General features: G+C 30.5%; 1 protein-coding gene across 4 annotated transcripts in view; it reads left to right on the plus strand.

Moving 5' to 3' along the window:
• Positions 1–16,207, plus strand: part of LOC106066187 (atrial natriuretic peptide receptor 1-like) — a 93,858-nt gene extending 77,651 nt beyond the window's left edge. For 3 of the 4 annotated variants that reach the window (XM_056043903.1, XM_056043904.1, XM_056043905.1), the window contains 14 exons: positions 644–778; positions 1,899–1,991; positions 3,149–3,325; positions 3,769–3,937; positions 4,475–4,636; positions 5,744–5,939; positions 6,266–6,406; positions 7,009–7,132; positions 7,937–8,005; positions 8,169–8,328; positions 8,525–8,635; positions 9,600–9,691; positions 10,482–10,653; positions 12,264–16,207. In XM_056043903.1, coding sequence (XP_055899878.1) covers positions 644–778; positions 1,899–1,991; positions 3,149–3,325; positions 3,769–3,937; positions 4,475–4,636; positions 5,744–5,939; positions 6,266–6,406; positions 7,009–7,132; positions 7,937–8,005; positions 8,169–8,328; positions 8,525–8,635; positions 9,600–9,691; positions 10,482–10,653; positions 12,264–13,447 — 2,985 coding nt within the window. In that variant the 3' untranslated portion in view covers positions 13,448–16,207. Of the gene's footprint in view, positions 1–643; positions 779–1,898; positions 1,992–3,148; positions 3,326–3,768; positions 3,938–4,474; positions 4,637–5,743; positions 5,940–6,265; positions 6,407–7,008; positions 7,133–7,936; positions 8,006–8,168; positions 8,329–8,524; positions 8,636–9,599; positions 9,692–10,481; positions 10,755–12,263 lie in introns of all 4 variants that reach the window. The other variant, XR_008780126.1, reaches the window with a different exon arrangement.
• Positions 16,208–16,504: the final 297 nt, after the last annotated feature.

The following is a 16,504-nucleotide window of genomic DNA, read 5'->3' on the forward strand; positions in this document are numbered from 1 at the left end:
AACTTGTATCGACAGTCATCCCCAACCATTACCCCTCCAATAAAACCCCTAAATATTGTGATATATCGGTTTGAGAACCCCTTTTTTATTTATTTACTTATTTTAGTATATAGAAATGGTGAGAATCTTGGGGTCTATTTCCAATGAAGATCTATTAGACTAAGGGGAAAAGTAAGTCCAAGCAAGATTATCACATTGACATTTTTATAAGTCGTCTAACAATGAGCGCTTGATAGAAATCAATATACAATCGCATGAAAGTATGTGATTCTTCTCACTGTGTTAATAAGGTTGTGCCAATGTTAAATCTTCACGGTTTCCTAACATTATATTGTAAAAGTATTTTACTGGGCCAAGGCCTAATCATTAAGCAGGTCTTCCTTTTTCTTTGCTCAACTTGAATAGAGGTTTGAATCCGGAATGTGTGTGCTAGAAGATAGGTTTGAATCCAGAATGTGTGTGCTGGAATCCTGTCATAAGAGAGGTTGCGTGATTACAAAACAACACATAACGTTATAAAAACTCTTCGTTGCTCAATGGCGAAAACGAGATCCCCTCCTCCCCCTCCACTGTATTGATGCGCCACTAATGTTGGCTAATTAATGCATTCATGTCACATGTTTTATTTGCTTCTACTTCCCAGGCTATATCAACTCTGGGCAGCAAGCAATCTCTTAATGAGTCCGACAACAGGTCCGAATATTCCACCGGAAACGTTTCCGGCTATTCCAACATGAGGACAGACAATATGCTCATGATAAGCCAAATGTTCACATTGGTAAAAAAAAAAAAATCTTTTTGAATAATGACATCTGTTTTACAAAACATGTTTCTGTACGTCTCTCTAGCTTGTTTACTGCTTGGAGAAGAGATGAGGCTGGTGTGTAGAGGTCTAAACAAAAAGTTATTAGTATAAAAAAAGGGTTAATAAAACACAAACTATATGAAGCTTATATGAACTAAACGAAGCATACTTGAACTATATTAAGCCTACATGAAGCCTACATGAAATATATGAAGAGTACATGAATTATATGAAGCCTACATAAAGTACATGAATCTTACATGAGCTATATGAAGCCTACATGAACTACACAAAGCCTACATGAAATGTATTAAGACTACATAATTTATATGAACCTACATGAAGCCTACATGAACTATAAAAACCCACATGAACTATATGAAGCTTGTTTAAATGTAGGCTAATTCATTACAGATCATATTATTTTAACTACACTTACTAATATTAAGGTAGCCTTTATATATTAAATTTAGGCTTAACAAGTAAGTAGAACTACGGATTCATGTTTCTTTTGGTGGATAGATAAACCTATTCTTTGTCACAAGGGGCATAATTTTAGTTTAATGGGATAAATTCAGTGCATTTTAAATTAAACTGTGATGGCTATAGTGTTCACCAAATCAAATTTCTAATAACAGATGAAAATAAACATATAGTTCAGAATATTTAGCATAATTTTAATGTTCTATAAATATTTATATTTGCTTTTATAAATATAGATTTTTTTTTTTTAATGTTGTTATGACTATCAGTTATCAGCTTTCTTGTCTTTTTTAAAAATTATTTTAATATGTTTTTTAATTTTATATCTAGTGTCTAGTGGATGCAAAGATGAATATGTTTATTTTATGTTATAAATTATTATTATTCAACACTACCATATTTTTTTTTTGCTATAACATAACAGTAGATAACACATTTTCTCATGTATTAATTTCTATTTTTTGACATATTCACTTTATTGCACCAAACTTTGTGACCAAAAAAATGTCACTTTTCATTCCACTCATTCTTAGATATAGGGTACTCTAATTTCTTGTTGCTGATAATACTGGAAAGAAACCAAAATTCACAATATATTTTTATTTTACAGGTAGCTAGACTGAATGGTGACCAGGTGGCTGTCAAGAAAGTCAGAAAAAAATCTATTAGGGAGGACAAACTGTTACTTAAAGAAATGAAAATAGTAAGAGTTGGCAAGTTTAGAAAAAAAAAGAAAAAGAATGTTTGATTAGCTAGATCTATATAGTATCTGCAGGGGCTGCCTATCTAGGTTATTTAAAATTTTTATTTTTTATTTTTTTTGTAATGTGATTTTGTTTTTTAGTTTCTTAAATTTTTAAGTAAGAGAGTGATGGAGCCTCCAGATATGCTATCGGAAAGCGTAGTCTTAATACATTGTATGTTTTAAGAGAGCTCAATATCTATTGGTGATAGTAAGTGTTGTGCACGCCTGAAGTTTTCTTTTTGTGTATAATAGTTGTGTTTTAATGTATAGGAAGTAGTTTGTATTAGGTGCGTTTTGTTTTGTAGAATATAGTGTATGTGTGTGTTTATGTCATCCTTAGTTTCCGCAGGAGAGAGAGCTTTTGTGTTGGCTGATTGTCTGTTTCCCCGTTTTTTAAGGATGCGTTAGTACGTAGGTTTATTATGTAGGCTGATCTTTCGGTACGGGTGTCGCTATTGAAAAGTTCTTTGTTGTAGCAGCATTGCTAGTTCTAGGTTTCTTCCGTTTCAGGGTGTTAGGCTTGGGGCTATGGGAAAGAGTGTTGCCTTTCCACCCTTGGAGCCATATCTTTAACTATTGTTGTTGTAGGTGTATGAAGTTTGTGTTCTGTAGGGCGCCAAGATGGAGTGTGTAAGATCTGTTATTGTTATTTGAACAATTATTAATGTCCTAATCACCACCATGAAATTTATACATATGAAAACATCTTGTTACTTTACAATTATCATATTATGTATTATTAAACATTGTTTGTTTTGATCTATTGTTGTTTGATCGATGATTTAGTTCGATCTTATCTTCGATGAGATTTATTTGTTGTTCAATTTACTTCGCTGTTCATATGATAGCTTTCTTTGTTTGGGTTCACACTGTTCAGGTGGGGGAAACCGAAATAGTAATGAACTGTATACTTTACATTATATACATCTCATTAGTTCAATGGGGAAAAGGAAAAAAAAGAGATCTAAATTTGTGTCTATTTTTTTAGGGTCTTTTTATTTAATCTTTGCTACATAGATGTAGGCCTATATTAGATCTAAGTAACATGGTCATAATATATATACTATATATCTACATTATATGTTACTATTTATTTTTATATTTTTCTGTATTAGATGAAATCTTTAAAACATACCAATCTGGCAACATTCCATGGTGCCTGTACAGAAGCCCCTAATATTTGTGTGTTATGGGAATATTGCAGCAAAGGAAGTTTAGAAGATATTTTACACAACACAGATATCAAACTGGAGTCAATGTTTCAATTCTCTATAGCACTAGATATATGCACGGTGAGTAAACAAAGTACACATATTTCTTAAAACTATTTGAAAAAAAAAAAGCCTTTACTTCTTAGATTTAAATTTAACTATGAAACTTCCTGTGCCAGGTTTAATTTCAATTGTAGACTAGATTTAATATCTTTTATCATGTTTGAACTTTGCATACTAATTACTTTTATCATGTTTTAACATTACATACTTTATTGAATCTTTGAAGGATATAGATCTAGATCTACTAATTTAGAAATAGGCCTAATTTGTTTATAATATATTAAACTTAAATAAGTCTCCTGTAATTATTACTTAACATTAATAGATAAATCTTGACATTTCAGTCTGAGATTCTCTAATTCAACAATTTAATTAGTTCTTCATGCTTGATGTACGTAATCACTAGAAGTGTGATTATCGCAATGTAAATACAATTAGTAAGTTATAATTTCATTGTTCAGGGTTTAAATTATCTCCACACAAGTGAGCTGGGACAGCATGGCCATCTGAAAACATCCAACTGTGTGGTAGATAGCAGATGGGTAGCCAAACTTACTGACTTTGGCCTGCAGAGGTTTAAAAAGGGAGAAAAGCCAGCAGAAGACACAAGTAATGATAAATATTATACAGGCAAGTTAAATCTCATTCTAGCATCTAAATAGTTTGAATAGTAATGTGTTTTTTTACTTTGATTATGAAACAAACAAGGTATTCGGTTTTGTTCATTATATTCTGTCAGTTTTGCAACATTCTTATTAATTACCAGAATTTCATAAAATTCTCTGTTTGAACAGCATTTTCCTACTAACAAATATCATTGTTTGACTGTTGTCCTCTTTTTTTTTAATTAAATGTTAGAACTTTGAGATTTTAAAACTATATATATCCATTATATGTATAGCATGTGAAAAACCTAAGTCCTCATTAATCTTCAGACTCAAAGACAAGCTGCATATATATATATATATTAGACTAGCTATTGAAAGTGGCGCTTAATGTTCTAGCTTGACAAATTGCTAATATTTAAATGAAAAAAAAAAAAAAGAATTTCTGAGAAAAAAATTCTTTCAAACTTTCAAGCTATGAACTATCCATATTTATTTTCATCCTTAAGTATGTCAGTATTTTTAAGACAGAAATCATTATTTTGATTAATTTGCCTTTCAGATCTGTTTTGGACTGCTCCAGAAGTTCTGAGATGCATATTAAACAACATGAAACATCTTGAAACCAAAGAGGCAGATATTTACTCTCTTGGCATTGTCCTGAAACAGCTGTTATGTAAAAACACAGCCTACAGTGAGGAGCTGAACACAATGACTGCTAAGGGTATCACACACTGTCTGAACTATAGTAATATAAATAAACCTGGATTTCAGATTTTTCACCTGGTAAAATTGTGCATCAGAAACATGTGATACAATTAACTGTGCTGTTGTACAGTTGTATTTTTGTGAAAGGAAACTAGAGATATAATTAAAAGCAGTGAATGATGTTAGAATGAATAATTAGATTGGAAAAATATTAACAGAGCTTTGTTTAATCAATGATAGAAGTTAGAGGATATGTTCTTACTCCACTTAAAAAAATTGAGCTGTTTTAGTCCTGAGTAACAGAAGAGTTATAAAATAAAGTTGTTCACATTGTTAAGAATTGCATTCTCAATGATTATATATAATTATATATTATATATGATTCTTACTGATTATATAAAGGCCTATACTTTTTCTGGAAAAAAATTATGAATTGTAAATTTGTGTCACATGATTCTTTTGTGATAATTTACCCAGCAACTCAGTTGACTATTACCTTAACCCTTTCAACACATAATTATATAATTTTTTTTGTTTTTGAGAGTTTTTTTTTTTTTTTTTTTTTTTTACAAAATATTACTTTTGAGCATATACATATTGGTTGTTAGTTAAAAAATTGATGTATATTAGTATTGCATACTTTTGTTTGGATGTTACCTTTGAGACACATATCCAAAAATGTTTAAGAGAAGCAAGTTTCATTTTTTAGGGTCAGGGGCAGCCTAACAGGGTGGTGAGTGGGGCAACAGCTACAGGATCTAAAACTTAGGCCGCACAATAAAGAGAATCTTTTGTCACCATCAGCCACTCATGCAAGTATTAGAGGCCACAATAGGACTGTAATGATACTCCCCTATGACCCTGCACATTGCTAAGGCCACTTTTGTTAGGGTGGTTGGTGAATGACAATTTCACTTCTATTGTTTAGAATGATTTATACATGCTACAGTCTTTTTGTTTTTTTAAACTTGAGCTTTGGATTCAGTTATTTAATTTTTCTTTTTTATTTTTATTAGAGATTCAGTTAGCATTAAATATATGTCTCTTGTGTCTAAGAATATATAAGAATGAATTTGTATTCAGACAGAAATGTGCAGTTCAAACATTTGTTCATTATTTTCAGAGATCATTCTTCAGGTTGCCAACTGCAACAAAGACAGCATCTTGTTGAGGCCTTTCATAAACAGTGAATTTCCAGAGCACCAAGCTGTGATGATGTCCTTTGTTAGTTTGATCAGATGCTGCTGGTCTGAAAACCCTACAGAACGTCCAACTGTAAAGAGAGTTTTAAATACCATGAAGCGGCTCAGCCCATTAAAGTATGACATCATTATAGTGTTTGAATTTTTATTTAAATGAAAATTATATATATATATGTATATATATATATATATATATATATATATATATATATATATATATATATATATATATATATATATATATATATATATATATATATATATATATTGACAGTATTAATGAAATTTTAAAATAGATGAAAAGTAAAGAAAATATTTTTGACATTAAAATTCTACTAATCTTTCATGCAATAGGGTTTAAATGTTTAAGCCGTTAAACTTTATTTTCTTTTTAAAGTAAATTCTAGGAAAATTCAATATTAATTGTTTGTGTTTTATTTCAGAATGACTGGAGTACTAGACAACATGTTAGCACTAATGGAAAGATATTCTACAAGACTGGAAGATCTTGTGTCAGAAAGAACTATTCAATTAGAAGAAGAAAAAAGAAAGACAGAAACTTTATTATACAGAATGTTGCCCAGGTAAAAGAGCCAATGATATGTAAGCTTTAAGTCATCTCATTATTTAATAGTTCCAAGGTGAATAGTGTGAAGGAATTGTTGCTTCATATTTTGACCTGGTTTTAAACTAAAATTCATTAATATCTTTTGTTAATTTAATGTGATAAATAACTTGTATTTGATACATTATTCCTATTAATGATGTGTTTTCAAACACAATATTAACCAATTAGGAAAAAGGGACAAAATGTTTATTTTAGTGCATTAATTTTTATTCATATTAAGTTAACAAAAAAGATGTGTCTGTATTTCATTCGAAAAAAAAACAACACTGTTCATAAGCTCATTTCAAACAGTTAATGATGAGTTTAAAAATCTACTGTAATAATATTGTTAGATTTTTAAACCACTAATTTTTTTTGATTTTTTTTCATATAGCATTTACTATTTTTAATGAACTGATCTCTTACAAGAATTAAATAAGCATTTAAGCAGCTCAGCCTTGGGACATATCTTAATTATGGCCTTAGCTTTTACATTTTGACAAATATTTCATCAACTGAATTTTATTTCTAATATATTACCTACTGTTGATATATGATTGTTGTTTCTATTTGAAATAGAAAGGTGGCAGATGATCTCAAAGCTGGCCAACATGTGCAGGCTGAAGCCTTTCAAGATGTCACAATCTATTTCTCAGACATTGTTGGTTTTACTACTCTGGCAGGGGAGAGTACACCAATGGAGGTAACTCCAAAAGTAGAATGGATAGCTTAGAGATTACTCATCTAGTTTGCCCAATCTAGATATAACATTAAAGAATGGAGCAAGAAAAACATAAAAAATACAAAACAATATTTTCTAGTTTTCCAAGCAAATTTCAAATACATTCTTTTTACTTCAAAAATTATAAGTCAAAATAGAGTTTTCCTAGTGTGGCTAACAAATTAGTCTCTTTTTCAATTCCCAATGTTATATATCTTCACATTTCTAATAAAATCATTAGAGATGTTTTTGAGATCCAGTGCCACCCAAAAGTTGTATTGTAAAAAGTAAAAAAAATATTCATTAAAAGATAGTGAAACAAAATGAAAAAAAAAAATTTCATGGTTAGTGTTCTTTTTCTTTTGTCTTATAAAAGAAGATTATTACACTATAGCCTAAACCTTCATTAGAAGGACAGTGTGTGATGACTTCAACTTCAAACATGGTCATGAGTTATTCTGATTTTTTTCTTTCTTTCTACTATTAGACATTTTTATTTAACTGACACCCCATTGCCCAAACATGTTTTATTTGCTGTAATGCACAAATTGTAAGACACATTTCCTTATGGATAATAAAGATTATTATTATTATTGACCTACATTTTTCACAATTTTAAGAGGAATTTATCATTTTAGAATTAAATTCTCTCTGATTTTTTGTTTTCATTTCTTGTATCATTTTAAAGGCTGTCAGCTCCTTTTGTATTATTAAAAATATTTCAAATTCACATTTTATATGAAATAAAAATATATAACCAGCATTTGATGACTTTATTCTTTCCAGATTGTAGAAATGTTGAATCTTCTTTACAGCCAGTTTGATAATATTATTCAAAACTTTAATGTGTATAAAGTAAGTCTTTTGTTCATACTGTTTTAAATGCTGTAAAAAAAAAAATTCTTGTCCTGGTTAAGTGTTTTTAAAAGAAGTGACATTGTTCACGATTTTTTTTTGTTTATTAATACAATATTAATATATATTATTTATCTATATGTATGTGTAATATTTTAATCAGGTAGAAACAATTGGTGATGCCTACATGACAGTATGTGGATGTCCAGAACCAAATTCAGAACACGCCCCAGTAATGGCTGACATGTCCTTAGCTCTCCTAGACTCAGTCATACATTTTGTGATACCCCATCGTCCCAATAATCAGCTAAGGATAAGAATTGGTGAGTTTTTGTTGAACCAGTGTATGTTAAAGAATAATTATTTCAAAAATTCATCAAAATAAAAAGCAAAAATAAGTCTTAAGCATTCTACCTTCAAATTTTGATATTTCAAAATAATAGACTTTGAAATATTAGTTGCACCACTGCTTTAAAATTGTTTCAACATTTTAGAATTCATAAAAATGTCAAATACCAGGTTTAAACTCTGGACCAGTAGTAGCAGGAGTAGTAGGCAATACCATGCCTCGCTACTGTCTCTTTGGCAACACAGTCAACCTAGCTTCAAGAATGGAATCTCAAGGAATGCGTAAGTCTTTTTAAAAAAAAAATTGTTGGTCTTTTAGGAATAGTATGAGCTAATTTAAAAAAACAAGCAAAATTTAGAAAAATACTTTTTTAAAAACAAAGGTTATATGTGGAAAAGAACTGCACATTTACTCCCATATCTCTCAGTACTGTCAGATTCATTATCTTTTTTTTATATATTTATAAATAATTAATTGCCATTTAATTAATGTATAGTTAATTTTTTTTATTGATTTGTGTTTTGTTAGGAACAATGAATAATTGTGCAAAGTTTCAACCTGATCTGAGAATGGGAAGTGGGAAAAATAACTTGTTCAAAATTTTTACCAGACAGACAGATTGAGTAAGCTTTGTAAAAATCAACAAATATTAATGTAGCAATCAGGGTTACTTTAATCGCTTATTAGTTGAAGACATACTTCTAAATTCTGTGAAAATAATGATTACCTTCCATGGTATGTATTTTTGTCTGTGTGTTTGGAGGGAATGGGGTGGGGCTTAGGTGGGGCTAGATGGCAATGTCAGAACATGCTAGTCTAAACCAGTGATACATGCCTCAAACAGACTCATTATCTGTGTCATGTAGATCTTATAGGCTGTAAAAACTTTATAAATATAGTTTGGAAATAGCAAATGTGTTAAACTCTATATAGTTAGTAAAATAACACTTTATATACATTTTATATTGGATTAAAATGTAGTTTTTCAAAATTATTGGTACAGTTCAATACCCAATTTTATATTTTTTTTAAATTTACTTTATCATTTTTTTATATTTTTTTTTAACATATCTCCCTCTAGAAAGTAACTATTCATTTTAAATTGTTTGTTTAGTTTTGAATAGCTTTCAGTGCATATATTTAAATTAATACAAAAAAGAAAATAAATAGCTTATAAAACTAGTAAAAGGCCTATATATTTGTATATATTAATAATTGGTATGTATTTTTTTCTTGACTTTGCAGCTCAATGTATTCAAATAAGTTACTTCACATATGAGCTGTTGAAAAAATATCCAGATTTTATAATGGTTCCTAGAGGCTTAGTAGAAATTAAGGTAAACAAATGCATTGTATTAATAAGCTTATTAAAACTTTGAATAGCATTTTTAAACTCACTCTAAACCTTTGTACAATATTAAGATAAACTCATAATATTTAAGTAATTTTTTAAATAAAAAACAAGTTAGTGCAAGAAAATTATTAAATATTCTAAATTGGATTTGTTTTCTCTCAATTCAACTCATTTAGACTTGCATTAGAGTAGACAGTAAGTGTCATTATATCCAAATCTAAAATAATTAAATCCCTATTCCTTCATCTGTCTTTTTTTTTTTGGAACAAACACTCTGACCCTTTTGACGTTCATTTCTTTCCACTCTATTTCATTTATCCCAGTGTCTTGCCCCCAATGAAACTCAATAATTTTTTAATTAACTCTGTTTTATAAAAAAAAATTTCCTGGTGATATGTCAGTGAGAATAATCAATACAATTTCTATCAATTTAGTGTTGAGGTCATGCCACTGAAATGTAGTTCTTCAAATGTTGTTGTAATGGAATAATAACTACTAGAATACCAATACCATGGCTTTATTCTACATGATTGCAGTAGACAGTGAACGAGCACAACACCTCTCACACGACATTGCTTAACTACTATGAACACACACATACACTGGACATGACCTTCTGACACGCTGGACAGATGCAGAAAATAAACAACTCAGTTACACTACAGTTGTCACGGGGTCATTATTTGTTTTACTTTATGTTGTATTTTGCTTGATAATAAATAGTAGGTTTTAATATATCTTCTTAAAAAAATGTTTTTTTTACTGTGCTTAAGGGTAAAGGTAAAATGCCGACATATTGGCTTAAAGGCCGATGCTCTACCATGCAACTCCACCTGGAGACAGATGACATTTCCAGGCTGGCCAATGGTGTAAGCCCCATCCCTCCCAAGGAAGACAATGACAAGCCAAACATTGGTGCTAGCAGCATCGCCTTTCAGTCTCAAGGTACTCCAGAAAATAGTCTTACAAACTTAAGATGATGGTGGCAAACACAAACTTAAGACAATAAATTGATCACTGGCTATAAATAGTATGAGTCCCTTAGTGTAAGTTATCAAACAACAATTTCTTATGAGTGTTGTCATCAAATTGGTTTGCAGATTTTGATGTTTTTTTCTTTCCCTTACATAATTAAAAATAAAGCCTTTTGTTGCTGGGAATGTCTTTATTGCAATCTTTATAACTATATTTTTTTTCTTATTATTTAAAAGCATAGCTAATGCTTTTATTTGTGTTTTTTTTATTTTTTGGTAGCTATATAATTTTTATAATTGCGCATTTTGTGTTTAGATTATAATAGAAATATTTAGGGTACTTGAAAACTATATATATTTTGCACTAGTTTTGGTTCAACAATCATTGTAGCTTTTTAGTGCATGGCTGCATATATCACTATCAATATTCAAGGTAAACTTGGATGTAATTTTAGTGTTTATGTATATAAAATTTAAGTAACCTTATCAAAACCTATACAAATTTATATATTTTGTGTTTACTAATGTGTCAGATATTTATTATTTTAAGTTAAAATATATAATTAATTAAAATAGACCATTAAACTTATGTAGTTTTAAAAATATATAATACAGGTAGTCTTTGACTTACAATGGTGTTCTGTTCCTACATGGCATCGTAAACCGAATTTCGACATAAGTCGGATCATACATTCATACAGAGTACTGTAGCATAATAACAGTACTGTTCTGTACTGCAAACACTTAGCCTATCTATACACCTATTCTAATACATAATTATCAATAGAAACAGTAAAATATTGTGCAGAAAAGTAATTTTAATAATGAAATACGGTACTGTGACTCCTCTGGCAACCCTAGTGTACCTTTCTATGTTGGGATCCTCAGCCTCAAACCTTGACAACCCTTCCTCTATCAGCGTCATAACCATGAAATGACGTAAGGTGAGACCATCGTAATCCGAGGACTACCTGTATCTATGACTAATATTTAATAAGACATCAGGGCTTTTTAAATTAAAGAAAATAGAGTTTCTAAATGCATCCAATCTTTGTCTCTGCAATTATTTTCCTTTACAATGAATCAGCTTTCTTTAATTGCTAGCTTTTAGAGTAACCTCAATTTAAAACTTAATAAATAAAAAATAAATATAATAAATGCTTTGATTTGTCTACTTCATTTATTAGAAAATTTACATTTAATTGTAAAAGAAATAAATGGCATGGGTTGAAAATAAAGATGTTAATACATTTTAATTAAAATAGAAATTTAAGACTAATATTATGTGATAATGCCATTCATATCTGTGAGAAATAAACATAGTTTTGAGAAAAAATACATATTTAAATTGATAGTTTGAAATAATCCTTGCAAATTCTATTACTTTTTGTAGTATAAACTCTAAGCTTAAAGAAGATAAAATTGCAAAAGATATTGATGATAGCATCATCAGTCTGTCCTGACCGTCAATTTACTTTGATGATAGAATCATATATTAGAAGACAAAGAGTAAAGCATGCAGATTCTGTCTATATTTTCTAGTAAATACATTTTATAAGGTGTTAATCAATTTCTCTGCAGAAAACAGAACAGCCAACCAGATTCAGCCAACAAGTCATGAAAACAATCCAGTATTGCCTGTTGCAGCTCAGCTGAATGACTGTACACCACCTCACATAACAACTTTGGATAAGGTTAACAATAGCACTGAGCAATGGTCTCCCATGTCCTGCCACAAGAAACTCTGGGATAGTGACACCCAGCAAACATCACAAAAAATTGTGGATGATGCTAGAAACAGTGACCAGTTCTGGGCAGACCAATTCAGAAACAAAATGAGCTCTACAGGAAAATTGGATGGCTCAAACAGTAAACAATGTTCATCTTCTTCAGCTTCCCATGATGCACCCATTAAAGGGGAAACTTTGACTAAAAACTATTCCGTTCTAAGTTTTGAAAGCAACAACAGTTTCACCAAGTTCTCACCCTATGAAAGATCTTTAGACTATGAAAGTGACATTTTTGAGCTGTCCCCTCACAGCTTTAATTCACTCAATACTGCAAGTCCACTATCCCTGAACGAGTTGCCTTTTAGAACCTACACTTCATCGTGTAATTTGCCAACAAGTTTGACAAACCACCACACAAACCCCCATAAGTCTCATGAGCATTCAACAAAGATACATTCAAAACCTATCTCACACTATCACTTCAACCCAGGAAAAGTCAGTGCTAGCCAAAACTCACCTTTAGCTAATTTGTTCTCAACACATAATGTGAATTCCAACATGGAAAGTAAGCACAGAAAACAAGATTCAGAAAAAAAAGCATTGGTATCTAAATCTGATTCTGGAAATGATAAGCATGTGACACATTCACCAAGAGATGATCTATCCAATCGAACTGTTGTTATGTACTCCCCAACAACAAGCCCTAGCAAAAAAAGTCCAATTCGTTATATTGCTGCAAAAGAACAGACTTTAAAAAATCACATTACCAAATCAGATTGTACCAATGGGTTTGACTTGGAAGACTCCGACAGTGGGGAAAGTGTTGACTTGGCTAAAACCTTCAACTCAGTCGATGCTAAGAATTCCAAGTCTAAAAAGGAGTCACACTCCCCACCTCGGCACACCCCCCAAATACAATGCCACAGCCCAACAAAGAAACCCCTAGATAGGCTGGGTCATCATTCCTCTGACAAAAACCGGTTATTAAATATGCATTGGACTGACAATTTGCAGTCTACAACCTGTGACATTTGAACTTTATCATGCCTTCTCTTATTGGTGTCTTTTTTTTTTTACACTATTGCTTTAATTTCAAAATGACTTTAAGGCAATGCTTTCATTTATAACCATCATACACATTAAAATATTAAAGATTTCTGTAAATGTTGATTAAATTTCAAATAATTTCATGCTTTATTTAATATCATTCCATTTATAATAAATTTGTGTATATATTTAGTGCATATTTCATAGTCCTATTGATATTTTCATAAAGGCCTTGAAAAATCCAAAATAATACAAATTATGACAACCTATTTGTTGATAGACTTTGTTGTTTTAAAAATTTTCTTTTTCTGTGATCTACAATTGTTTATACCATCCTTTGTATATGAGCTGATATAATGTAAAGTCTTTTTGTTTTTATAAATAAATGATGAGATTTTGTATATAATATTATCTCTAATGGATTCACTGGCACACAGCAGTGAAATGAAATTTAAAAAAAAAAAATAGAAATTTCAGTATTTCATATGCCCAAAGTGATAGATACTCATGTTCTAAGATTTAAATTGTGAAAGAAGTTCTGTTGTGATTGAATATGAAATATTCTTAGCACAGTTTGATATAAAAGGAAGTGGATAGAGGTAGACAAGAGAAAAGAGTGAAAAACTGAAAGTGATTAAGTCACACTTATCATGAAATGTAGGTCCATATGTTTTCCATCTAACAAAGTGATACAGCTATGTTTTTTAAAAATGTATTTCCTAATTATTAAGCTGCATATCTGGATCTAAATATTGGATACAACAACTGGTAGTCGAGAGTTAGTAGGCCCTATTTTAAAAAAAAAAGCAAAAAACATTTTCCCACATGCTGAAAACATAATTAAAATTGTATTTTACCATGTAAAGAAAAGTCACCACTTCATCAGAAAAAAAGAAGAAATGTTTTAAAAATTTTCATTTAAGTGCACTAAACAGTGAACATTTGATGACTGCCTGCCCTTTAGAACTGTCATCACAATGGCACTGAGTTTGAATCCTGTTCTTTGCTTTAGCTTGCCATCCTGCAGGAGGATGGGGCTAGGAAGTACCAATCCAATCGTTTTTACTTCAGTAATTAGGGAACATAAAATAGATTTAAATATAGTGTTGATCATTTAATAGCTATAAAAACTATGTGCTCTACACTTTGGTGGACAAACTACATGTAATGGTTTCCCTTTTTTATTGCTGATAAAGCATTATGTATAGATGTTTTACTTTCTAAATCAAAAGTTTTTGTTTTTTTTCTTTTTGAGCCTCCAATTTTCCTCTGTGCTATGAAAGTCAACAATAGGAGACAAAAAAAGACTTAGTGTATAGTTTAATTTCAGTAGCATTTAGAGTGTATGGAATGTTGAAGTGCTGTGACTGTAAAACAAAATGTGTTGATTGTACTTAAGCAATCAGTCATGTGAAAAATCAGTCATATGAGAAGTGTTTTTTTTTTCTACTGTTGAGATGAATCTTGTTGAAAAGAGCCAAGAAATTGTTAGTTCTATTGGTGTTGTTTTACTACAGAGAGGGAGTGTCTGCCAATACAACTTACCTAAACATTCTTTACTGCACAACCACTGTAGTAATCTGGGCTCATTTTGGACGGACACATTGATTTGGGCAGGCAGAACAAGGCATACACACCAAAGGATTTGTATTCTAATAACAAAATGATGTATAACTTAATTTGTTCATTTTTATAACTTCATAGAATCCTAACAGTGTTAGAAACAGTCCAGTATAATTTGTAGATATAAAATGACTAGATGCATGATGTGTAGGACGTAATCATGTTATTTTTGAAGTTAGGCCTGTATTATTTAAGATATGAAGATAAAATCCAGTCTCCTGAATTTGCATGAAGAATAAGGAACTTAACCAAAAGTAAACGGAAAAATTTGATGATATAAAGTTCAAATTGTTCAAAATTTTAAAAACCTAAATTTGAAATTGTAGGCCATTAAAGTTGACATTCTTCTACAGTCTGAACATTTTAAAGACTTAAAAACAAAAAAAAATTGAAAAGTAGAAATTTGACATGAGACTAAAACAAACTTTTAAACTGTGGCTCCTCTGACTATCATTGTAAATGTTCATTTGCATTAAAATTCAGGAAATTAATGAGCGCACCCTTCAAAACTTGAAGATTAATGGGATAGGTAATGTAAGATTGATCTAATTCCTTGGCTAACTTGATATCCTTGACTAAAACATTAAAAGATTTTTTTCAACAAGTACCTGAGCTGGGAAGATTTCCAGTGAAACATTCAGTTTCTTCTAATCTATGGAGTTGATTATAACATATGCTAATCCCTTCTTTTAACTTCTAATGAACCAATAAGAGCCTTTTTTTTGCCAAAGTGGAATTTATTATGTTATTCCTTTTTTTCTGCTTTTCTATATGTGATGCACTTTTCAAATTACTGTCAAACCTCAGCCTGAGCTCAGTTTGTTTAATATATCTGGTGTTTGGCATAATTAATTATATTAAGGTCAAATTAGACTGATTATTTTGGATTTAAAAACAGAACTTAAGAAGACTTTGTGTTGTTTGAAGCAGAAGGCTTATTTTTTTTCAGCAGAATCTAGTAATTCCATGATTACGCATACATGTTATTAATGTTACATTTTTCAACATTTGTCCTTGTGTGTATAAGTATTTGCATAGCTAAAGTTATTTACATAATGTCTATATTTCTACACCATATGGCCCAATTTGTTATATAACAGAATAAAAGACAGTATGGTGCTTTAATATACATTGTTTGTCAATTAAAAGAGTTTAATATATATATTTTTTTTTTATCATGGGGTGCAGTGGTTGAATGGTTAAGTGCTTGGCTTCCAAACCTGTCTTCCTGGGTTTTGAATCTGGGAGAAGTCTGAGATTTTGAATTTTGGGATTTTAGGGCACCCTTGAGTCCACCCAAGTCTAATGAGTACCTGATTTTAGTTGAAGAAAGTAAAGGCAGTTGGTTGTTGTGCTGGCCACATGACACCCAGCTTGTTAACCATTGACCAAAGAAACAGATGACCTTAACATCATCTGTCA

Source organism: Biomphalaria glabrata, chromosome 10, assembly GCF_947242115.1.
Source record: "Biomphalaria glabrata chromosome 10, xgBioGlab47.1, whole genome shotgun sequence".
NCBI lineage: Eukaryota > Metazoa > Mollusca > Gastropoda > Planorbidae > Biomphalaria > Biomphalaria glabrata.